Source organism: Arvicola amphibius, chromosome 18 (genome assembly GCF_903992535.2).
Source record: "Arvicola amphibius chromosome 18, mArvAmp1.2, whole genome shotgun sequence".
Classification (NCBI taxonomy): Eukaryota; Metazoa; Chordata; class Mammalia; order Rodentia; family Cricetidae; genus Arvicola; species Arvicola amphibius.
In genome coordinates, this window is record NC_052064.1 from 11832881 (window position 1) to 11859142 (window position 26262).

General features: G+C 38.7%; 1 protein-coding gene across 1 annotated transcript in view; it reads right to left on the bottom strand.

Annotated features, from left to right (window-relative positions):
• Znf804b (zinc finger protein 804B) overlaps positions 1 to 25093 on the bottom strand; it is a 464439-nt gene extending 439346 nt beyond the window's left edge. The window contains exon 1 of the mRNA XM_038315550.1: positions 24986 to 25093. Coding sequence (XP_038171478.1) covers positions 24986 to 25093 — 108 coding nt within the window. The remainder of the gene's footprint in view (positions 1 to 24985) is intronic.
• Between the last annotated feature and the right edge of the window lie 1169 nt (positions 25094 to 26262).

Genomic DNA, 26262 nt, shown 5'->3' on the forward strand with positions numbered 1-26262 from the left:
GAAATGGATTCATTTAAGATGTAAGTGCTAGCTAGGAATATGCCTAAGCCATTGACAAAGCAGTGTCATAATTAATATAGTTTCTGTGTGATTACTTGGGTCTGAGCAGTCGGAAAACCAACACACAGTCTCCTCTTACACTCTTCTCCCTCCATGCTAGAATGTTAACTGGATTTGTCTTATCTAAGTAACCTCAATTACTGCAGGTTTACATACAACAGCCATGTCGTATCCAGAGGACGGCATTTTTCACAGCCCTTCCATATCCTCTGGCTCTTACATTTTTCCCGTCCCCACTTCTGTAAGGTCCTCTGAGCCCTCGGGAATAGTGATGCAGAAGTACCGTTTACAGGTGAGCATTCAGTTACTTCTCAGCATTTTGAACAATGATGAATGTTATAATACCCACTATGGAATCAAGCACATCTCCGACCAAGGTTAAGGGAAATGCGAATCTACAAAGAAAAGCATAAGTATTTAGAAGACAGTTTAACAACACGAATACTTATGAACAACAATATGCCTTCTCCTAATGTGTATAACCCTCCCTACCAATGTTTTTCATTGAACCAGACATAAAGTCTTACTTGTGAAGCAGAAGCCAAATCCAATAATAGAACAGGAGGTTAGCCCCAATAACAGCACTGCCACTATTGCACCATCAAGCAGATTGTGCATGAGAGACTGGTGGTGTACCATGTAGAATCAAGGACTATATGAGATCACTGGAAAACTGCAAAGCATCTGCCGGTACTCTGAAAACTAGATAGTGTGGGACCCTCACCCCTTATTCTCAAAGGGGCGAGAAGAAATCTCCTAGCAGAATGATTTCTCAGGAAAAGTGTGGCCCTCCCCTCTCCCACCCAAAAGGTTCCGAGCACAAGGTCACTTAGTTCAGCCCAGCCAGCCACCTAGTACAGGCTGATAAAGATGGCCTGACTCAAGAACAGTGGCCTTGCTCTAAGAACAAGGAGAAAGCTGACTTAACAGAATGGGAGGGAGTAAAAGTCCTTGTACCCGTGGCAAAGCAGCTTCAAAGATTCTCTTTGTAGTTATGCCTTTAATTGCTTACCCACAATGGAGATACAACTCCTCTCTCTACCTCGCTGTAACAGGGATGGAGATGAGTTCCAAACATGTTTGTATTATGCTGATTAAACCTTCCTTATTACAGTCTGGGCCTCTCTGGTAGTCTTTCTCTGGGGTTCATAATCTGGGCACAACAGATAGAAAAGAGAGTATTTCCTTGGCAGTTCACACCAATTTACCTGTGTCCTGCAACTCAAGTATGTGGTATCCAGGAATAATAGTGTCTTACCATCTAGTTATGGCACATCTCCTGGGATATAGTTCACTAAATTATACTTTTAGTTATATTTTAATTTTATTTTTAAATTATATTTTAATTCTTTAACAAACTGGTCAAGTTTCACATAGCTTCTCACTATATTCTTAGTTTTGATTAATCCACCACCATTGTCCACACAGAGCCAGGCTTCCCCCCTGCATAGACTTATAGCTCCCAGTATTTCTCCATTTTATTTCCTATAACATACATCCTACTATCTTCTCTTATTGTATTTTCACTTGTGTTTCAAGAGCATAGGTCTCAGGTAGCCTCTTCACGTACACTTCATTTTGATTAACCCTTCCCTTGTACCCTGGTTTCCCCATCCCCATAATTCTATTGCCTGCTTGAACAAATACCTCTACATTATCTTTATCTGCATTCCCTAGGAGCAAACCTCAGACTTAATGAGTTTAATCCCTTCCACTAGTTTCATTAAAAGCATTAAAAATTATTTGCTGACCACAGAATGCACGAACTAGAGAAGCACATAAAGTCTACACATGGCACCCCCAGTAGTATTAATTCCATTTTTCAATGAATATATACATGGAAAGATACGCTTGGTACTGTATTGCAGTGAACTGCCTATTGCTTTGACTAGTCATAGATTTTTTTCTTTAAATTTTTCTCATTTATTTTACATGCCAAGCACAGATTCCCCTCCCTCCTTTCTTCCAGACTACTTTCACCTCCCATCTACACCCCTCCCCATCCACTGCTCTTCCGTCTCTGTTCAGAAAGGGGCAAGCCTCCCATAGGCTTGAACTAAGTGTGACACAGCAAGTTGAGACAACACAGTGCTCCTGTTTCTGCCTCAAGGCTGGGTGAGATAATCCAGCATGGGAAATATGTCTGCCTTTACTAACTCAGCGATCAAAGACTGAAAAGCTGTGTCAAGATATTGTGAGGCATGGGTGGGTACAGTCGTGAGGAAAAGATGCATAACTTTAATTCATCATCTTTGGTTTCATCCCAGAAACAGAAATTTTAGACAGGCATGAAAATTATTATATTAGTGAATACACAAATTGCTATGATGTCCTAATACATCCAGTTTCAAGAGTAAAAGAATGTATCTAAAGAAAGAACATACACACACACACACACACACACACACACACACACACACACACACTACATGCTGTGTTGAAAAGACTGTAAAAATATTTCAAAAAGGCAGATAAGGCAGATGCTGGAGTAAAATAGGATCGATGAGAGATTAGGCTGGAGAAGTAGGCATGGAGCCAAATTAGACACAGAACGCAGGGAAATGCCATGATTTTTTCTTCAAGAGAAGTAGGATGGAGTTGAATTTTTATATGTGATATGGTTAAATGTGCATTATACTATAACCATTTTGAATCTGACATATGCACTTTGAACCTTTTTATATAAGAAACAAATGTTTCTGTAACCTAACACATTTAGGACACTCATTTAATGTTGGTTATTTCATATACATCATACACTTCAAGAACTGAAAACAGGTGTAAAATATTCCCCAATATTTCTCTTGTATATAGCCCGTTTTGCCCAGTGAGTCTTCAGAGTGTCCCCTTACCCACATCTGTCGCTAAAGAAATTTACTGAGTTAATTCGTTGATATCAAAAGTGGCAAGCCCACAGTTTACAGAGACAAGCTATCCTAACAGAAGCAGCTTATCTCTGACCTATTTTGGTTTTTCTGTTGATGTCAAATGGTCATTTATGGATGGTAATGGTACAGTGTTTACCCATTTCAATATAGAAGAGACACCAAAACAACTTGCATAAAAACTTTCACTTGACTTGCAGAAATTGCTTGCATAAATAGCTACATGTTTCTACCTGGAATACTGCTAGAGATGGTTGCACACACACACACACACACACACACACACACACACACACAAACACATGTATATGCATGTATTATAAATATACATATATATATATATATATCACTTCTATATGTATATAAGAAATTATTTAAATCAACATAGAAAAAAAAAACAATTTGTTCCCAAGCAGGGGGAGAACCAAACTTAACTACTGAAATTAACAGCACAGACCGACTATGGCTTTGTATAAATGAGCAGATCATCCTCTGCCAATTGTGTCTTTTCCACTTCCATCCTGAGCCGTATATGACAGGCATTGCTCACTTGTCACCCTAAGAGCATGCTTTTCTCAGCTCTCTGCGTGGGTCACAGACTGGGGCCATATAGCAGGTATTTCCAGCCTCCTCTTCTCCCTCCTCCTACTCTGCTGCAGAAGGAGAGAACAGTTGGAGACTGAACCCTGAGTAGTCATTGATGACCAGGAGTAAAGGAAGCCCTGTTTGTGTGTGTGTGTGTGTGTGTGTGTGTGTGTGTGTGTGTGTATGTGACTCAAAAGTACAAAGAGCTGAGACCCTCAGGAACAATACAAAACTGTAAACTCAGTTCGTGGTTTATTTTCCAGTTCTAGCTAGGTTCTGCTTCTGAATTTACCCAATCAATTTTTCTGTTTCATTTAAGTAAGGTAAAGTAGTATGTGTGTCTGTCTGTGTGTGTGTGTGTGTGTCTGTGTGTGTGTGTCTGTGTGTTCTGTTTTCTCTTTTTCCGCCTAAGTGATTCCTAAGCCACCTGACATTCTTTAATACAATATTGTCATACATAACAGAATGAATTCTTAGTTTCACATGAGGAAACTTGCCTCATCAGAATTTCTCCTGGCTATCTAGACTTTGAAAAAGCTGTTTCACCAATGAGCCTCAGTTTTTTTCTTGCCTCTAAATTGGCTGAATATTGAATATTAAGCATGGTAATTCGTATGAGAATATAATCAGTGTGTGTGTAAACATTTTTAATTGAGCTGAGTTCAGAGTAGTGTGATGGTTTGCACTCACCACAAGGCAGTTCTCGAAGAAGATGGTTTGAATTGGAACCAGTAGCCCTGGGTTACTTCTGGAATATCATGCCAATTAGGCAAGCTGCTGGCCTATAACGCATCTGCAGTCCTGGGGGTGGCATATTCTAGGGTGTCTCCTAGCACTACCAAGTGCAGGAGAAGTCCCTGAGAGGTCTTTGCTGTTCTCTTAATAGTCTCTGAAAGAGTATGAGACCCTGTGATAAATGCCTAAATGCCAATGGAGAAAGAAGGATCCAGATCTGTTGCCAATGGAGACAGGCAGATCCTGATCTGTTAATTAGCTTTTATTAGTCTGCATTATGGAAACCCCACTTAAATTACTCAATAGTACTGTGAATGTTATAAAATTATATCACCATTCTAATTAAAAGGCTTAATATACTTATGAAAGAATTTTTATTATTATTTCAGAGACCTCAAATCTTAAAAAGATGAAAACGGGCTTACATTGGTTTTAAGGGGTTTTGTTTCCATTATACTTCTAAGATCAAACTGGTTGGTTAATTGCATAAGCTCAAAAGAATGAGGAAATAAAACCACCATGCTCTGTCATCTGAAATACATAAACTGATTTTTAATATTCACTCCTATGAAGAGAGTTAATATGTGACAAGATATGAAAATATGCATAGTGATAAGGAAAGCAGAATTTACATTGTATTTCTTCTTACTAAGATGTGTGGATCATTTGGGATTTTCAAACTATGACATTTGTAGCTTATATGACAAAAATTATTCGTGTAATGTGTTTATTTTTGAACATTGTGTATTTTTAGTGTCATTTGGTTCCTAGAATATTTTCTTATATTTATATTATCTATTTTAAATAGCAAGAACCTTGCAATTTTACTAAAGGAAAATTCAAAACATGAGATGTCTGTACACACATACATGCACAAACAAATATTTTTATTGTGTTGCACATGTGTATATACGACTTTGACTTAATAATTACATCGTGAACACTCTAATCAGTTGTGATTGAATGGCCGAGTGAATTGACATTTCCTTGAGTATCTACTAACCTGTGTATGAGCATATAGAATTTCCATGGTCTGCCTGAAATAGAATGAGTGCTCCTTACCTTTGTTATGGTTGCGAGCTGTGTTTTGAAGGGTGAGTAGTCTCCGAGCGCCACAGAAGATACCCAAAACAGTTAATAGAAGCAAAGGAGGTGGAAAGAAAGCAAGCAAGTAATAAAGCATTCCTCAGCTTCTGTCTTCGGTGTTACAGAGTGGGAGAATGATAGAGATCTGGGTTTGTTTCCATGATTTTACGATGTTTCCGTGAGCAATATATTCACAGGCTTCTTGTTTAAAGTTGATAATTTAGACCCAGATCAGTTCCAGACACAGACTTATGATTCATCCGACCATTCGAGTGATGAAAACCTAAAATTTGTTCAAATTTAGGTGACTAATGAGTCCTAAAGGCTGTTCTAGTTTGCTTTCTGAAAAGTAGCTATGTTGTGGCTCAGTGGTTAAGAGCGCTCCCTGCTCCTGCAGCGGACCTGGATTGAGAGCCCAGCACCCACAGGGTTTCTCCTATTTCTTAAGGCCAGTTCCAGGGGATCTGATGCCCTCTACTGACCGCCATGGGTATCACATACGCATGCATCCCTTCAGGCAAAATATACATATAAATAGAAACAAACACATCACTTTTAAAAATGACCAAGTTGTCAAAACAGGCAATTAAACTACAGATGTTATTTCTAGCTGTGTTTCTATAGTCAGAGAAATATTTTACACAGAGAATATTTGTATTTATTATACTTAAAAGAGTTAGCTTTTTCTCTCTCTAAAATATTTATAAGTTTTGAATTTTAATTGAAAACGGAACTGATAAGTGTAATAAATGTTTCTTGTTACATTGAAGTATTTTTTAAATGTACACGCTCTATTCTAGACTGTAAATTTTCTTACAGCAGACAGTATGGTCTACTTGATATATACGTCAGAAGTACTATAAGCAGCTCAATGCCACAGACCAATAGTCATAACATAGTCCCTTCTCAGAACGATGGCTGATTTCCCTGACACAGCTAGAAGTTGGGGAAGAGTGCAGAACAGAGATTGGCTAAGGAAGTATTTAGCATAAAAAGATTGACCTGGGAAGACATTTCAGAATATTCTTAAACTTCAGCCCTAGTGTAATGATTGTGCTGTCTCTTTAAGAGACAAGTCACACCCACTCCTTCTCTCATCTGCTGAGGCAGGCAGGAGGCAGGTCTTCCTTCATGATTGCAGCTTTAGTCTCTTTTTTCTGGTTCCCTCTCGGAGAGGCAGCTTCGATCTCCCTCCCCCCCTCCACTTTGTTCTTCTCCCCTTCTCCCTTCCCTTCCATAACCACTAAATAAATATCCAACCTCACTCTGCATGGCATGCCTGGGACTGACTACTCTCAGGACCGCTGCCCCCTGCCTGCCACTACATGGCCTGCTACCTGCAGCGTTTCTGCTGCCTGCCACCACCAGGAATCCTGCAGCAGTTTAATTAATAATCCATTACACCTAGGTTATTAGATGAAAACAAAGTCTCCCACCAAGAAAGAAGCAGATTTGGAGAAGACTGGTTGATTGAATTTTGGATGTTGTGTTTTTAAAATGTCTATGAGAAATAATAACGAGTAAATATCTATTCATGTCTATGAATCAAAACTTTCAAGATAAGATGTGCAGACTATTAGACTCACAGATGCTGATCATCTAATTTTTAGAACCTATAAAGCTGTATATTAAAAATGAATCTGCAGATGTTGGCAAGCAAGCATATTAGTTATTTTTTGTCATGATACACACATCTTAACAGGATCAACCATTACTTTTAGATCAACGGTGTTTGATTATCCATCCCATACCCCTTGGCTCCCGTGATTCTGTAGGCAGAGCATGAAGACAACAGAAGCATGTAGCAGAGGCGTTTCCCTCTTGACTGACAAGAAATTAAGAGTAGACGCCAGAACCAGGACACTAATACAATCTTTGAAGGTACACTTCCAGTGGCCTACTTACTCCCACCAGACTCCACCTCTGAAACATTCCAGAGCCTCTCAAAAAAGCTCCACCAGCTCAAACCCAAGCCCTCAATACTGCACTGCCTTTTCCCACAGCAAAGAATTTCAATCAGGACAGTGTCAGGGGCTGCAATCAGTGTGTAAGTAGAGCTGTCTACCTTAACTCCCAGAAGCTTTCCTTACTTTTCCAAGTCTGCTGAACTCTATTCGCTGGTTCATGGCTACTTGCTATCTTCCTTTCTTTTGATCCCTGAACACAAATATTTCTACTCACCTATCACATTTCTATAGATACAAACATTACTAGAAATATACGTGTGTGCAGATAAAGCTCATGAAATCATGCATTTATGTAGACCTATATGATTTCCTCCCTAATGAATGCTCCTCACTCTGTATATAGTAAACGGTATGCATGCAGTGCTAAGTGTTCGTCTGCTGGCAATCAGCCCTATTCTAACTTTCCTACTCTCCTGGGATGAAACCACTGGCTGGAAGCCTACGAAGTGCATTGCTCAGAGCCCCTGGCCAGCTGGTTTCCAGGTAGAGCTGCCAATGGAAAGCACTGGGTGGGGATGTAAGCTAGGAGAAGGGGGGTGTGCAAGAAAGAGAGATTTTTTTAACTTTAGCTTCTGAGTCTGACTGCCTCGTCTTAGTAATTAAAAGTTCTGATGGTGGTGACAAGCAGCAGCAGGAGGGGCTAGCCCAAGCAATAACAGAAATCATAACCACCAACTACTTTGGCAGGGTATCTACTACCATCAGCAGTACTGGGACTCTTTTTTTTTTTTTTTTTTTTTTTTTTTTTTTTTTTTTTTTTTTTTTTGTGGGAGGGATTCTCTGTAGCTTTGGAGCCTGTCCTGGAACTAGCTCTTGTAGACCAGGCTGGTCTCGAACTCACAGAGATCCGCCTGCCTCTGCCTCCGGAGTGCTGGGAATAAAGGTGTGTGCCACCGCCGCCCGGCTAGTACTGGGACTATTTCATGACTGGAAATCAACAGTCTGTGGCCTCAGAATCTACATCTGTGCCTCTCCACCACCAGTGTCTGTCAAAGCACATATCAGCACGTTCACGTGAGGTCACTTGTCTTTCCTCCTCCAACCTATGGTACTTCCCAGCAAGTACCACTCTTGATGGGTAATAGGGTCTCTAGTTTTCTTTCTTTCAGCCTCTTCAACAGGTCTGTAGATCTCTATTTGAAAGGCTGAGAATGGGTTCTGTTACCCTGGCTACACATCAATGCAAACACTTTTGCAACACAAAGTAGCAAATTATATATGTATGTATGCTTGTATCTACATATCAACAAAAACCTTGCTCATAGTATATAACTATATAGCACTTGGTCATGTAATATTTCCTTATTTCAAATAATTACCTGAAAAAATAAGGTGTAGAAGGAGCGGAGGGCTGAGTCCCGCCACCCGGCCGCGGGTTAGCTTTACCCAAAATAATTACACGGAAACTGTATTCTTTTAAACACTGCCTGGCCCATAGTTTCAGCCTCTTATTGGCTAATTCTCACATCTTCCTTTAACCCATATTTAGTAATCTGTGTAGCACCACGAGGTGTGGCTTACCAGGAGAGATCTTAACCTGCATCCATCTCGGAGAGGAGAAGCATGGAGACTCACTATGGAGACTGCCTGAAGCGTCTCTCCAACTCTACTTCCTTTTTCCCACAATTCTGTTCTGTCTACTCCGCCTACCTAATTTTCTATCCTATTAAAGGGCCAAGGCAGTATCTTTATTAATAATGAAAGTAACACATAGACACTCCTCCATCAATAAGGTGTGTGGGTTTTTTTTTGGTTTTTGGGGGTTTTTTTGAAAGTGACAGGGTGGTATGACTGTTGTTAGAATTCCCAGAGGCAGTGGAAGACATTAAGACAACATAATGGGTTGGGCGCTTCCCAGAAAAGACAATAGTTTTAAATTAAAAAAATCTGTCCCTATAAAAACAGAAAGATTCCTTCTACAAGGCGGCAAGATCATAAAACCAAACCCTTCTTCCTCTCTCAATTTTCTCTGATAAAGACACTGAGAGAAACAGAAAAAGCCACATCACATCATTGCCTTGAACTAACGCTGTGTCAGAGACACAGGCCACACTAAGCATTTTCATGAGGGAAACTGAAAACACTGGGCGTCTCTTTGGAGCAGTTGGGTTAAACAGAATGCTAACCTTCCCCCACCTTGCTTGTGCTTCTCTTCCCAACATAATACAGGGCAGAGCAGAAAAAAAAAAAAAACCCTCCAATATATTCATGTAAATGTGTCCGATTTCCTGTCACTATAAAGAACATGCTAACAGGTTACAGAAAATGGCTTGAACTGACGTATGGTTCAAGAAGTTAACACTGGCTCCCTTTCATTGTGTACCTGCAGCAAGTTACCTTACTCCTTACAGTGGCGGCATGACACAAGGGCTATCTCACGTAAATAGCGTGAGCATCTTGACGGCAAAAGTGCAGGGTGGCCACAGAGCTAGTTAGAGACTGAACCGGATGTCCAATCAGCTCAACACCACCCTAAATTAATGCCTGTAAGCATTTCCGTAGGCTTAGTCCAAGCAAAATGCTTCATAGTCCCACTTTAAGAGGGCAGGGAGAGTTCTTAAAACAGGGCAAAATACAGCCATATAGAAACTACAGGAACTTTGGTCGAGCCACTGCATGAGAGCAGGTGTCCTTAAGATTTAGCAAGCTTCTGTGCAGAAGTCTCCAAAATTAGCCTGCAGTTCTTCTCTCTTGCAAGAAGGAGACCGCTCGTCATGAATATACTACACTAGTAGCTAGATTAATGATATTCCAACTCTGGACTCTATCTTATTGTTCTCAAACTTACAGTTTTGTTAATATTCAGAAAACTCCGTTGTTACTCAGATCATGTGGCACAGGCAACAATAAGTGATAAGAATTAAAGTTGGGACAACAGAATGCTGTCATGAGATTTAACCTCATGTATCAGTTCACTTGACATGATTTATTTGCTGATCACATAGCCTACAGGGTCTTCTTGTATGACTGTTGTTCTATATACCCTCACTCAATTCCTAGGCCGTTTCCAAGCCCCAAGCCTGGGAGTTATTATTAGGAGTAGATCCTGCCTCAGGATTTGTGTCAGATTCCCCTTATATTGCATATCATCTATAATTTACTCTAGAAAAGCTTCTGCAGTGTCTCTGTCTCTGTGTCTCTCCTCTCTCTCACACACACAAACACACATACGTATACACATGCACATCAGTTATCTTTTCTTGGCAGAGGCTTCTACATTCATAGGGTACTGTGAAATACATTTTTCAGTTTGCTCTATTCCTATTCAGCCATCTCCTGTATCTGACATGTATTAACGATCCCCAAATAGTCTGTGACAGCTTCAGATCCAAATTCCACCAACTTTAAAGTAGAGCCAATCAGCTCTGCACATTCTTTCCTGCGTACTTGAGTGGTACATGCCCATCTCCCAAGTAGGGCAACACAGAGCTCTCCTAGCCAATGACCTCCCTCTTCCATCTTCTGTACGACTTTCATCTTTGTGGGTCCATTCTCCAGGGCACCCCCTAATTTAACTTTCATTCAGTATTTCCAAGCAATCCTTGTTCTTCTAAAACAGCTTTTTTTTTTTTGTTGTTTCACGGCCTTAAAACCTGAAGTATTAGGCTACAAGAAAGAACTTTCCCGATTATTTTACTTATATTGAAAAGCAAACCACAGTGTGTGCTTTTTGTATATATTCATGTTTAGTGATTGATATCTGCATTAAAATGTTTCAGATTGCTGGTCATGGAGAATTCTTCACAAAAGGTGGCATAAATTTTATCTATGGATCATTGACTGCTTTTCTCCAGACACTCTACTGTTTCTAGGTGGGGGAAGAAGTAGTAGATTATCTCCCCGGCCGGCGGCTGGTGATGCTTTCTCTTCCAAGTTCAGTTTCTACCGTATTACTTCTGCCTCTAGCTGATCATACTCCCAGTGCTAGTGACAGACACATCTCACAGTCAGAACAAGAGGATTGCAGGAACCTTGTCCCCAACTGCTGCCATTCCCCTGGTCTTATGAAAGTGGCTAGGGTCTCAAAATTCTAAGAATTCCACAGGGGGAAAAAACCCAAAAGGAAAAGCTTGAAAATGATAGAAATAACTGAATTGTCAAGTTCTCAACAGCAGGTGTTGGTACCTCACTGTGTCCATTTCAAGTTTTGAGTCTTTAGGGTCTTTTCTTTTTCAGTTTTATCCAAAGTCCTTAACAAAGCTTATAGAAAATACTACTTCTCAAGATTGTCTGGTTCGTGAGAAATTCCTATGGTGTGGTTCATGGCCAGTATATACCTACATGCCTCCCACATAAAACTTTAAGAATAATATGAACGTCTGATTGACTAAGTGAATGGGCCATGTTTACCCCTTTGTTGAAATGCTTCATTGTTTTTGATTCCAGACCAGCCTACACCTTCTTTGTCTGACTTCCTGGCCCTCATGCTGGGTAATTCCTACTTAACTAAGCTTAAAGTAGGCCAGCCCCTCTCCTAGGGTACTTATCTCAGGGGAAACCCTCTCCTGTCTCCTTAAGCGCAAGGAAGTAGTCCTAAGAGCTTAATTCCAAAAGGCACTGAATGTTTTTCATGAAAGCTCCAAATATGTTAATAAAGCCTCCTAGCGTCAATGCATCTGGTAGTTACTGGCACATCTGGAGGTGAGATGGACACACTCTAACTGTTCTTTATGAATAGCAGGGGCTTGTCCTTCATAGTCTAAGTAGGATTCAAATCAGAATATAAGGAGCTTATGCCAAAGGCACTTTCTCCATCCAGACAGTTTCGTTGCTGTTGTTTGCCGTTTGAACAGATGACCTTTCCCTGTTCAAAACCTTCTCCCTTGAGAGAAAGTGGTTCTGTTCATATCATGTTGCCAGGCTTCTAGAATTCCCTTTGAACAGAATATTATAGCTTTAGAAAGACTAGAAATCCTTATTCATATACTACCTAGCCATTAACAAATAGAGCAGAAAACGTTTCTGGCCACTGTTCTTCCCATCTTTGTTAACCACAGCAATCATTACACAAAGAGTTCTGGAGCTAGCCTCGTTCTTGATGCACTGAACAACATAGAACTTCTTAAAATTCAGGTGCCATGTTGAATTCCAGTAAGCGCATCCAGTAAAATTTCTCCAAATGAAGTGATATGAATGTGATAGATAAAACCATCCAGCTTTGTCTGTATGAATATGTTTATATCGATTATCATTTCCATCTTCCCCTGCACTTTGCTGTACAGAGAACTGTATTCTATCAGCCTTGGGTACACTGTATATCCTAGTGATAATAGAGACTAGAATGGATGTAGTTTTTTTTTTTTAAATGGATGTAGCAAAAAAGTGATTGAAAGAAAATTTAAGGTGTGTTAGTTTTTATTACTTTCCTTTATAGCACAGTTCCTCAAATCCTAACTTCTATGATGACAAAAACAAGCAAGTCATAGGTAACTATCACCAAGGACTCCCCCCAGCAATCTCTCCTAGAACTGTGAACTTCCACTACATAGCCTATGGATTTCTGAACAAGAACATTACATTTGATTTAAGCTGATTTGTCTTCCTTACTTTTCTGCTGCTCCAACAGGATTTTGAACTGGGTTATTTTGAAAGAATATTCTACCCTGTCACTCCAGTCATTGCTGCAGTTCATAGACTTTTATGGCTAAGTGGAACTACGAATTGCTCAATTTTATCTTGTGGGTCAGCAAGAGCTCGCTAATTGGACTTAAGGTTCCATGCCTGTTACTGCAAAACTAGCCAATGCCTGTGCCTGTAGAGGTCAGAGATCCTACCACTGCCATTTTCCTAAGCAAATCTTATTTCTGTTTTCAAAATAACTACCATCATATGCATAGAGAAGAGTAGCTCTCACTCTCGGTCCTCGTCAAGATACTTTTTACTTTACAGCATCTGGAGATCATTAGAGAGATCTAAAAATGTCAGAACACAGAGAATAAGTGATTGTTAAGTGCCCAGCCCCGACTAATCATGGGCAGTGCAGCCATTCCATCTAAAGCTCAGAGAAATATTATGGAAGAAATGGTAGATAGATTGTAAGATCCAGACTTAAGACACCTGCTATGACATAATGTACCCTAACCATGACAGGGAATATGCACCCATGAGGACACCAGTTGACATGCTAGCACACAAACAGGGAATTCTACAAGGTCCTAGCCTAAATGAACCACTACAGTGGAAAGCAGTCAATGGCGGCCTGAGAAAGGGAGAATGAGTTTTCTTCAGGGATGAGATCCTGCATAGGTTGTTCATTTTTACATCAGCCTTGGGAACATATACATATTAATGACATAAAACAGACTCAGTAGGCTGTCTATACATGCACATATCCATGTGTGTCCATCTACAAACATGTATGTATGTATGTGTATATGTGTGTATATATATATATATATATATATATATATATATATATGCAACAATAACAAAAGATCTCAAATTTCAGGGATACAGTATCAACTGGGGTGGGGAGGGGCAGGAATGATGTAGATACATGTGAGAAGTTCACACACACACACACACACACACATACACACACATACACACACAATCTATCTTGAAGGCTTCTGGTGAGAACTTTGTGTGGCCTCAATTCATGACAAATAGCAGAAAGGCAAGCAAATACATGCAAAAGAAACCAAACATGAGAATGCCCTTGCTTGTAACTACTTACTCGAGATAAGTACAGAACCACTTCCCAGAAGAAGACATTAACCTTTCCTAACAGCGTAAGCTCCTCCTTGAAACTCCGTGTCCTAATACCATTACAAGGGTAATCAGTTTCAATAGGGATCTGGAAGGTATGTATCATCTCCAAGCCCTAGCATTCAAGAACAGTTCCATGTCTACATATAAAGTTATTGAAGTTAGAATTAAGCTCTTTTAGTCTTTAGATAATCTTCTTGGCAATAGTACTGTTTGCTCAGTAACAAAAGCTGACTTTGATCCTCCCGTATGCTTATGAAATTATAACTTTTCTAATAATGTTTATCTATCATTTGCACATAAATGTCATTTTTATGAAAAGCCCAATATAGATATGTCTGTCTTTTAACCACTTATTGTTACCTTGCCAGTAAGTACATAATTTATATCTCCTTTCAAGTAATGAAAACTCACCGGGGCCATTCTTATCCGTTCGCAAGAAATTTCTAAATCCACAAGACGGGTGTATCTTTGAATTTCAGCATGGAATATTAAGCAAAAGATAATGAGATGTTTCACAGATGTTACCCTGGATCTAATATATGTATTTTATTAGCATAAATCCATTTGTTCTTACCTAATCAGTATTCTCTTGTTCAGTTATTTCAAATAGGAAGATTGTTTTAGCCATCAAAATTAAGCAGAAGCAAGAGAAATACAGTGTGGTTGCCTATCCCTGACACCCACTGACAGCTTTCATTCACTCCATTGCTGTCAGTCAAACTCATCTTGGCATTATCATTTTGTTTGACACTTGTTATTATTGTGTGTTTGGGCTTGCCCCTGGTGGTGGTCTGGGTAACCCACTGGCAGGAGTTAGGCCTCTCCTACAAGATAGGCTCCCAAGACTGAACTCAAGTTCTCATCAGGACTGACTGGAAAATACCGATCCTGCTAGGCTATCTCACTGAACTCATCTTAACTTTCTTAATAAAACACTGTGTAATCTTTGGTTAGTACAATGCTTCCCTTGGGGAGGAGTAATATAATCTTACGATGCAACTGAAGCTTCCGGGTTTCTCTAAAGTTCCATCTTAACTAAAAAAACAAAAACAAAAACAAAAAGAAACCTGCACGCTTGCAACATAGCAACTTATATTTTGTTATTCTTCGATATAAAATCTAAAAATCCCCACTATAGAATTTTAAATTTTACATTGAATTTTATATTTTACGGTACTTTTTATATTTAATATATTCTCTATTCTGCATAGTTTGTTTTACATTGTATTTTTATATTATTTTATATTTAATCTTTAAGTTTTATTTTCTTTAGATACCACTATCTATAGAAATTTTGGGGATATTTATAAAATTGTACTTCTATTAATGTCATCACGTTTATTTAAATGAATGTATTTTCCCATAGGCCTTTGAGCATGATTAAATCAAAGACTAAAGTAAAAAAGTCTTAAATGTCCCTCTTAAATGATTTGATATTTGTGTTATTAAGTTTATTCTCCAACTATGGTATATATATATAGTATAAGAGATGAACATCTTGGACAAGTAAACAGTACTTAAAATATGAACACTAATTTCCTAAGTATGTCATAACACCTTGTTGAGTTAATCACCTTACTGTGAACTAGTACATCTCAGAGATAAAAACCACAAGTAACACTTAAGACTTGCAAAGTTTGCATACAATTCATATGTAACAAAATAATGTACTATGTACGTAAAAATTTTTCTCATGAATATTTTAGTTCTTTACGGCTAAGCAGTGCAAAATTGCCAACTGTCTCTGAATAACTAAAGAGATATATCGAAAATGGAGATCTTCTTGCTTCCCTATACTCCTGCTTTAAGAGGACATACTAATTCTCAGTGGTTGGAAGGAAGAGAGAAGCAGAAGCCTTTGAGTAAGCACAAAAGAAAATAGTATTCTTTTCTTGGTCTAATAGACCCTTACCATTTAAATGTTCCTCTATGGTAGGTATGATCATATTAGTTTCCTAATTTTGCTCTAATAAATGACCACACATCTACTGACTTGATGTAGTTTACTATCTTCTATGTCTTCATATCAGAAGTCTCTCTTGTATAAAGATAACAATGTGAGTGGGGTATGATCTTTCCAGAAGTACCAAATAGGTGTCTACCTACTTGACTTAGTTTCAAGTTATCACCTACAGGCTTTGGCTTATGGACCCTAACTCTAACTTCTGCAGCAGCCACAAGGTAGCTTGAAACTCTCCCTCCCACCAACGCCTGCCTAGTTCTTAGAAACTGAGTTTACCTTCATGGTCCAGGATTATCTTTCAATATTTTTAATTACATCTGTAAATCTCCTCTACTTGTTTAAGTTATTGGATTTATCATATATCTGTGAGATTAGAATGTGGGTATAATTGAGGTGCTATTATTCTGCCCACCATAATAAAATATTAGAAATAAATAAAATTTGGATAATTTGAATAGTAAACTTTTTAAAGTCTTTGGACTCTATTTAAAAAGTCAAATAAAAGCCGGGCGGTGGTGGCGCATGCCTTTAATCCCAGCACTCGGGAGGCAGAGGCAGGTGGATCTCTGAGTTCGAGGCCAGCCTGGTCTACAAGAGCTAGTTCCAGGACAGGCTCTAGAAACTACAGGGAAACCCTGTCTCGAAAAACCAAAAAAAAAAAAAAAAAGTCAAATAAAATATGTGTTAAAATAAAATGAAAATGTTAACATTGAGAAATTGGTCATGAAATAACCCTGATTCCTCTCCTGAGAGCTCTCTATTTATTGAGCTTAGAATATTAGATGTTCAATAATAAATACAAAAACAGTGTTTAGAAAATGTCCAAGGGCCTGTAAATCACATCCTGACTGATCCTAAAAGGTAAGAGCTAAGAAAGCCCCTTTGGCAAGTGCATGCCCGTCTAGGCAACAGGAGATGGTTGATAATTATAAATTCAGCACCCTGTGGCTGGTCCGGGTTTTTTTTCTAAAGGGCAGGTGATCACTGGTTGGGGTATTATTGTATGTTTCCCCACAAAATAAAATACAATGAAATAATGTAAATATCCTATCACTATTTTTCATCCTATTTTTCATCCTCAGTATCCTTTTGAAGGCAGAGGAGGATCAAGCTCCTATATTCTGACTCATTTCTCAGGAGATTTTTAATAAATGATAATGACAAGTAAGCAAATTCCTTAGCAGCTCATACATTCATCTCAGCCATGTGCATACATGGTCAATCTGTTGTCTCTTGGGACCTTCTGCAAGACTTATTCGAAAATGGTCACATGGAATAAAGCACCTATAACTTAGGCTAATAAAGAAGGTTAGTTACACCTAAAGCAACTGACCAAGAGATCTTGGAAGGTATTGAAGTGAGAAAGAAATAGGGAGGGCTTATTCCACCAGCAGAAAAAAATAGCATTACAAGACTCTAAGAGTACACAAATTCCAGAAATAACTTTCTCCCTAGATCTCCCCCACCAGAACCAAAGGGACATATTCATGCCAAGTAAACCTGTAGTGGAATTGACAGCTTTCCTATAAACAGGATTAATTGTGAGAAAGAAAATTATCTAAAAGTTGTATACGATTTTTCTACAACCTTCCACTTTGCAATGTCAGAATATTCATACATATCAACATGTCTGAATGGAAATAACTGCTAACATTTACTGGACACTCAACTCATGTCAGGTGCCACTCTCAAAGCACCATATTAGGAGCATCCTCCTCATTGTGAAGAAGTAGAAGTAGACGTTAAGATAACTTTTTTTTCTCATTTTTTATTAAAAATTTCTATCTCCTCCCCTCCTCCTCCCCTTCCCTCCCCTCCCTTCCACCCATACCCCCACTCCCTCCCTCTCCAAGCCAAAGAGCCATCAGGGTTCCCTTCACTATGTTAAGTCTAAGGTCCTCCCCTTTTATGATTGCAATTTAATTGCGAACATTTCAAAATTATGGAGTTTGACTCCAAAGTGTTCTTTGTTGAGCTGTAACACTCTCCCGTGTGTTCCAACCATAAAGAGAAATGTATCTATGTATGACGTACAACAGGGAAACGAAATGTGTTGTCTGTGTATGTGTTACAGGTGGATGCTGGGAAATATAGTAATTCATTTCAAAATAGATGTCTAGAAAGAACATGGGAGTAGACACTAGAAACTGACTATCTTTCTGCCTCTGTAGATGGAGCGGCGGGGCTGCGTCCCACCACCCAGCTAGCTTTATACCCGAAATAATTATATGGAAACTGTATTCATTTAAACATTGCTTAGCCCATTAGTTTCAGCTTCTTATTGGCTAATTCTTATATCTTGACTAACCCATATTTAGTAATCTGTGTAGCACCATGAGGTGGTAGCTTACCAGGAGAGATCTTAACTTGCGGCCAATTTAGAGAGGAGAGGCAAGGCGATTGCCTGAAGCATCTGTCTGACTCTGCTTTCTTTCTCCCACAATTCTGTTCTGTCTAATCTGCCTACCTATGTTCTGACCTATCAGGCCAAGCAGTTTTCTTTATTAATTAATCAATGAAACAACAGATATACAGATGACCTTCCTCCATCATGCCTCCACAAAGATACTTAGGGTGAGTGAAGTATTCGATTTAACCACAGTAGGGAAAGTGAGCATAGGGGAACGCTGTTAGGTGAGTTTCCTAACTGAAATAGGAGGAAAGTCCAAATTATGATCTGGAAATGAAGGTTATGTGTAGTTCTGTGTGAATGGTAACTACAGAGAATATACAGCTGAGTCAAGGATACGACAGAATAGTGTGTTCTCACTGTTTTCAGGGGCCAGTGTCTTTGGAGTTACAGATATTGTACCATCAATTACTTCAGATTCAAAAAGAGAAAATGGTGAAAATTAAGAAATGAAAGGGTAAAAATCAATGGTAAGTAAAAGTAGAAAAATAGGGATATTGTTTCAAACCAACTTGCAACATTTGTTGCAAAATAATGCATACAGGGGAAATGTTAAATCAAATCTGCCAAAAAGAATTCACCATTGCCAAAGCCTCAGATTGGCAGCCTTAATTGTTCTTGATAGAAATGAAGAAAATGAAAACTCAGAACTGGTTAACTAGGAGTTCCCAGTGGTTCCCCTACCTAGAAACAGTCTATATTTTGTTATTTATAACTTGTTTTGACAATAAATCTAAATCTCCTGAAATTCCATGCATTAATAAAACAAGAAAGCATAAATTTGAAAAGAATAAGCACCATGGGGAATAAAATAAATGCAGACTGGAAATAGGTGATAAGCACAGGGAAACTGTGTGGTTCTGAGGACAGTCTTTAATCCCTATCATTTTATAAGCCACAGATTTATCTCTGGATTTCCTATCAGTCAAAGAAATATAGAAACAAAAGTGAGTTTATTATCTGGTTAGCTCTCTTTTTTGGTGAAAAAACTAAACAAACATTTCCTTTAGAAATGTTCAGGTTTTACATCTTGTATTTAAATAACAGAAGACTTTATTTAGTTCAACACATCAGAAGCAAAATTTCTGCAAAATTGAAAACATTAGCAAATATTTTCACAAACAAATTTTAAAATCCTGTCTTCATTTTAAAAAATGAATATATCTTTTTTTTTTCTTTTTCAGTGAGCTATGTCTATATTACTGCATCCAAGGATGCTGTCTAAATTAAAGAAGTAACTCGTCTCTTCAGAATCTCAACTTTAGGAAATCCTTCAAATACTTAACACCATACATTAGGGATTGTTGTATTTCTATTAGCACCACAACTACACTTCTTTATGCAAACTTATCAAATATTAATAGTCTCTCCTATATGTTTATGTACTGTGTATATGTGTGTGTGCTGCCTATGTTTTGAATTTGTTATGAGATTGTTAACATGCAAAATATACTTTCAAAATACAATTTTAAATTTTTATTCAGATATTATCTTAGAATAATTACATATATGCTAAAGGGTTCCTATGACCATAACTAGCTAACTTCACACTCAAGGGCACCTGATGGACTTACTGAACATATGCCAGATTCTTCTCTTTTGGAGTCTGAATAGTGGCTTAAAACAACAGCCTTTCAAGCTATGCTCTTATTTTCCCATGGAAAATGGGTAGGTTAGTGCATGTGCATTGTACAACAAGCATCTTAACTACAATTCCTTCTGATATTTCAGTTGGAAATTGTGAGTTCTACGATTAAACACCATCCACTCTGTGTGACACATGATGTTACAATGCCTTATGTTTATTTCCAAAATACAAAGCAGAAACTCAAATTTGTCTTAATTTGATAGCCAAAATTAATAAATCAAGATAGAAAACAAATGCCGAGTAGGTTAACAAAAGTCACAAATTAAATCATTGAATATGGACTTTATTTTTATGGGAATTTCATGAAATTAAATGAACACAGGCTTATTTAAATCAGAATGTTGACGCTCACTCTTTCAGATAAACTGTAAGAACAAGTTTTTTTGTGTGAGTTTGGAAAGAGAAGATAGGGAAAAAGACAAAAAAAAGAAAGCAGTTTGTTTAATATGGTGTTTTGTATAAAAAAGAAAACACAAATTGAATGCATAGCCGAGTCTTGGTTGAAAAAATATGAAAGCCGTACGTAGTCAAGAAATCAAAAAAAGATATATGTTTTCACAATTATTATTGACACACAAAAAATACACTAGTTTGGTGGCCTTATAGTGTGATTAAAATGTGCTTATTCATAAGTATCTTGAAAACACACATGACGGAATAGGATAAGCCTTAATAAAAAGGATAAGGGTGTAACTCAGGCCCTTATTTAGGAAATTACCTGTTAGAGAACTTCAAGGTTATCCACTATGTCTATACAATATCTGTCACTTCTGAATGTGCATTTCTGAATATACATGTGCTTAGGATGCATATGTGTGTTTGTTTATATGTATTCTATATGTACATATACTTAGTAAGCATATATGTGTACATGTATGTATACATACATAACATTTACTGATGTTATGGAATTTAGACAAAAATACAACTTGAGATAAGATTACCAGACAAAACAATCTAAGAACCAGGATATGTGCAAATTGCAGTCCAAACCGTCTCCTCCACACACAGTACTTTAGGGGAATAGAGAAAGCTTTGCTGTTATTCTTTGATTTTTAACTACATTGTGCACAGGAAGGAATACGGACGTCTAGCTCTGTCTCATTTTTAGAAGAATGGTGGTAAATTATGTATCATTGTTTAAATATACAGCAATGGTTAGTAACTAATGCATTATGTGTTATGAATGAATGTCTACCTAGTATCCACATATAGATTAAGCATTTATAAGAAGACACTGAAATTAATCTCAAGTTGAAATGAAATTTCAGAGTACATAAAAATAGCTAAGAATCAACAGAAGAATATGCTTATTTTACTGGGATGACATTACTTATTTTATTGAATTCAAATACGGTGATAGGGCTTTCAAGTTTTCTTAGTGAATACTTCCGTTGTTGTAACAAAGTTTTATGTGTTGATGGCTAAAAGGAACTATAACATGAGACATATCCTGAACAGAGTTAGCGCGTGTATCTAGCTACCTACCTATCAAAGATATGTACATGTCCCCCTAATACTGGCTCTTAGAGGCATCATCCAATCACATCATTATAGAGTTGAGAAAATACAAAATAAATATTCTAAAATTTAGCAAAATGTGTTTATGTCTTAAATAAACTTTTACATTAAATGCTAAGAAATACTTTTATGTTTCTTAATCTATCTTGGATTTAGAGGAACATAGGCCATCTCAAATCAATTATCCACATGCTCATTAGAGTTAAACACAATTTCTGCTTTCCGGCAGAACAAAGAGGTAATCATCGGATATTTCTGTGTGCTAACTTTGCAGACAGAAGTAAAATTTCACCCTAGCATTTTCAGTTTAATAGTCTGTGAATATTGGTAGGAGTTAAAATACTTATTTCTTCATTTAGCAGTTACTGCATTTCATATTTATTATGAGAAATACATATAATGACTCAATATGTTCTGAATGAAAAATCTTGAAATCATATATGTGTGTGTGTGTAAGTATATATGTATGTCTTTATACCTAATTCTCTCTTGTACTTTGAGATTAATAACTCATGTTTCCATTAAACAGACATGACTTGAACATAAGAAATTTTTATAATTATTTTTGAATATGTGGAGACTTATGTGGATTATACATTACACAGTGAAATGTCAAATCTATACTATACAAGCTATATAGTTACAGCAAAAAGTAAAAATAAGACTTATTAAGCTACAAAGTAATTGCCTCCTTTCTCCTTTCTGTGATAGAATACAACATACCCTTATTCTAGAATTGTACTTATGGAATGTTAAGGCCATGTTCATTGTTGAAATAGCTCCACTAACAAGAAAGGTGTGGAACAAATAAAGAACAGATGTTAAAAGAGAAAGGATGAAGACTAAGCAGTAGAGAACTTAGTGAAAGTTTGTTATTAGCTAACATCTCAATCTAGCTCTAGGAAACTAAACCTTGGGAAGTTAAAATAATAGGTAAAAGCCAATTTTACATTATTCTATATACGAAATTTGAAAATACATTTCTAGATCACTAATTCAAAAACTGTAAATCGTTGTGTTTAATGAGGACATGATCAATGAGTGTAATATTTACATTGAGCATATGAATAAACGAGTGTCAATCTGAATATAACTTGAAAGCTATTGTTGAATATGAAAATATATACATATCCACAGTATTTATAAATTGATGCTTTGCGACCTGTTGATCAAGAAGGCAAGCATACACTCCTGAAGGCAAATGGGATATTCAATGACAAAGAGTCTAGGGTCTAGAAAATAGTGACTTATTTTGCCTTAGAAAGAAAGATATCATGCAATGGAAAGAGAATTTAAACCAAATGAAGACTAATCTCAACAACCTTCAGTGACAGAGAAGGGTTAATAAGTATCAGTTTCCCATACAACTCAGTTCATGTGAGACTGGTCAAACACTGAAAAAGACATGTATTCAATGATAAAATGTAAAAAGAAAAAGAAAAAAAGAAAGAGAATGGGTTTGTGGGCTACATATTAAAACTACATAACACATTTCTAAATAGCTCCTACATAATTTTGGTGAGCATTATCCAGTGAGCCAAACTGAAGAGATTGAAAACAACTTAAATAAATTGACACATGTCATGCAATTAACCAAGTAAACTATAAAAAGAGTGCACCATAGGTGTGCAGCTGTACCCTGGACAACCAGCGCAACCTTGTGGATAGTAGGCCAGCATCTGCCATCCACATTTACACACTCAGTTTACATGAGGTTGGCTAGGCTTTGGGGACATAGGCAACCAGAAAGACACAGATATTCTTGACCAAATGACAGAAACTTCCTCTTTAAAGACAAGAGATGTTTAACTCAACATCATATTCTCATTCTTGAATAGAATCAAACTGTGTAATAATGATGAGATCTGTCTCCTTTGATCTCAAGTATTGAGATGTACTGAGTATTGAGGACTGCCACACAAAAACTCAACTCAGGAAGGTTTTAGAGACAGCCACGGAGACTAATAATGCACCAGGGAAAAAAATGCCTGGAAGATAACTGGAGCATTAGATGCTTACAAGGCAACATGTGTTTAAGGAAGGAGTGATAGGAATGGTTTGCACTGAGGAAGATGCTCCTGACACCATGAGTTGTTGGACACTGTATGGGTTTGCTGAGACTGCACAAACTCCAGTCTTTAGACGCTTTAAAGCAGGCAAGAGTCAGACCTGCTGCTCGGGCTGACTCTGGGCTGTATTTTTCAGTTGGCTGGAACTGCCAAGTTCCTTTCTAGCCCTGTGAGTTTCATTGTATCTGTTAATGCAAACAGGGTTTTCCATGTAACATTTCTGGCTCTCTAAATTTTAGCTGGGGGTGTTACATCAACACACATTTTAAAGCACATGAGAATATGAAGGAAGAGGTTGTCATTGAGAATATTGGTGATGCATCTGAGTACATGAACCTCCAGATTCCAGATTCCTTCAGCAAATCACAGATGTTGAAAATCAGAGGTAGTTATAATAATACACAGCAGTTGCAAATAATTCCCACTAACAAAGTATTGAGCTGTAATGGACAGCGGGAGGCACAAAATACTCAGTCAAATTAAGCCTTTTCTGTCCATGTCATGCAAAGTAAAAATAACTCTCTTAGTATCAGAATAGAAAAGTTGTTCATTAAGTTTGGATATGGGGTCATTTAGTCTAAAACTGATTATATACTCGTACATATTCAAACTATGCATGCATACACACATACATATACACATTTTCTTTAAACACATTTGAACCCTTAAAAGATTAGATAGTTAGTAGTACTGTGAATTAATTAATTGATAAATATAGCAAGGCCTTTGATTCTGGATAACAGTATCTGAACAGTTTACTAAGTTAAATAAAAGCACTCAATTTGCAGGTTAAGATATTTTTTATGTAATACAACAAACAACCCCATATGGATTTCCACAAAGGAAGTCATCCACTTCCTTCTAACGAATCTAACTGAGCCTTGGACTTAACAATGCATCTTTTCAGTTTGACAAAACAGACCCTTTGAGGAGTTTATCTTCTTATGAAACAGCTGTAAAATTATTAAACCAATCTGAAAAGTATGAGTTCACAAAAGCACGCTCTAAAGTGTCACTCAAAGTTTCTCCGCTACCCAAACCAGCGGATTCCTAAGCAGACTCTGCAGGGGGCTCTACCTTCATCCTTGCAGTTACTGTGTTCGGGAAATATTCGTATGCAAAACACTACAGATCAAAATGCCCTGGATGACACGAAACATGTAAACACACACCCCTCTCCATAATTGTTACAAAGTGTGTCTGCTGTCATAACTGAAGCTAGTGCTTACGCCCTAAGAGTCTAACCCACCCAATCAGGCAGGACAGCATCTCTCACTGCCTCTTTTTGTTTTCATCTGGTTTTTGAGCATGTGTGGATGGGTGTGCGCGCTCGTGTGCACATTACCGGAGACGGAGATCCATTCTTGCAGAGAGGTCCTCTGAAGACTCCCTTAATGCCCCTGTAGTGTCCATTGCTGAGATGTCTCGAACTGATGACCAGGTAACAAGCCATGTGTGTCCCGGATGGAGGTGCGGTCTCAACTCCTCACTGGGCGACCAGCAGGCAGGGAAATGCAGGCTGGCTTCTCAGCAGCAACAGTGACTACCACCTCTCGAAAAGAAGAGGCCAACAGCAATCGGGAGATGAAGAACCCCCGCGCCCCTGCTCCTCGACCTGCGCGTGGCTCTCGCTGCCCACAGCAGCTGCTCGTACTGAGGCGGCGGTGGCAGCCCAGAACACTTAGGGGGCCTGGCGAACCAGTCCACATGCTGCTCTGACGAGGCGGCGCTCAAAGGCTGGCTGAAGATGTTCTTTTTAAAGGACAACTTCCTGGGTACACCAGGGAATCAGAGTCCTCCGCCCCCTTCCCCCGCCCCCTGCCGTCGCTCTGGGTGAAGGCGGAGCGAGTTGGGGATGCTCAGGTGCAAGTCGGCATGCTCCAGCCGCGAAGTTACCAGGCTGAGCTGCAGGCTGCGGAACCCTGGATGCAGCGGATGCAGCCTGTGCAAGGGAGCGTGGAGCGGTTCCTCCAGGCGTCCAGGAGCGTCCCCGCTGCAGTGTCCGGGAGTGGGGGCGAGCTCTAGGAGTTGGAGATGTGACTACTTCGCGGGGACAGTGAGCCCCCAGTTAGGCGCTGTGAGCTCTTTAGGATCTGGGTACACAGGAAGGCAAGGAGAGATGACAGCTGCCACACCGGACTCACTGCTCCGCCTTCTGGAACCCGCAGCACTAATCTGTTGGTTCTTCTGCCCGGCTTCTGCATCAACTTTCTAAGGGGCTTAGGAGGCGGGCACCCGGAATGACTGAGGAGGACCGTAGAGGGAGCCGCAAGAGAGCATTTCCTTTAGTCCTTTGCTTTCTGTTGACCTCTAGGTCTCCTGTTTTGAGGCCTGGACACCAGAAGCATAGAAGCAACAGTTTCCTAGCCGCCTGTAGGGGTGAGAGGTTCTGCCCAGAGTCCATCAGATGCACTGTGGTAGCGAGTGGGTGGCGGAGAAAGGAACTTTAAGGGGGCAAACTTACTTACAGAAGGTATAGAAACCAATGCTGAGGTTTACGTGCACGCATACGTATGCACGCATCTAGCTACAAAGGTTCACTTACGAAAAACCATTCTCTCTGCCGGTTAAGACGCAGGTGTTTTGATCGGTAGAGATCTTTGTTTTGCCAGACTCTAAAAA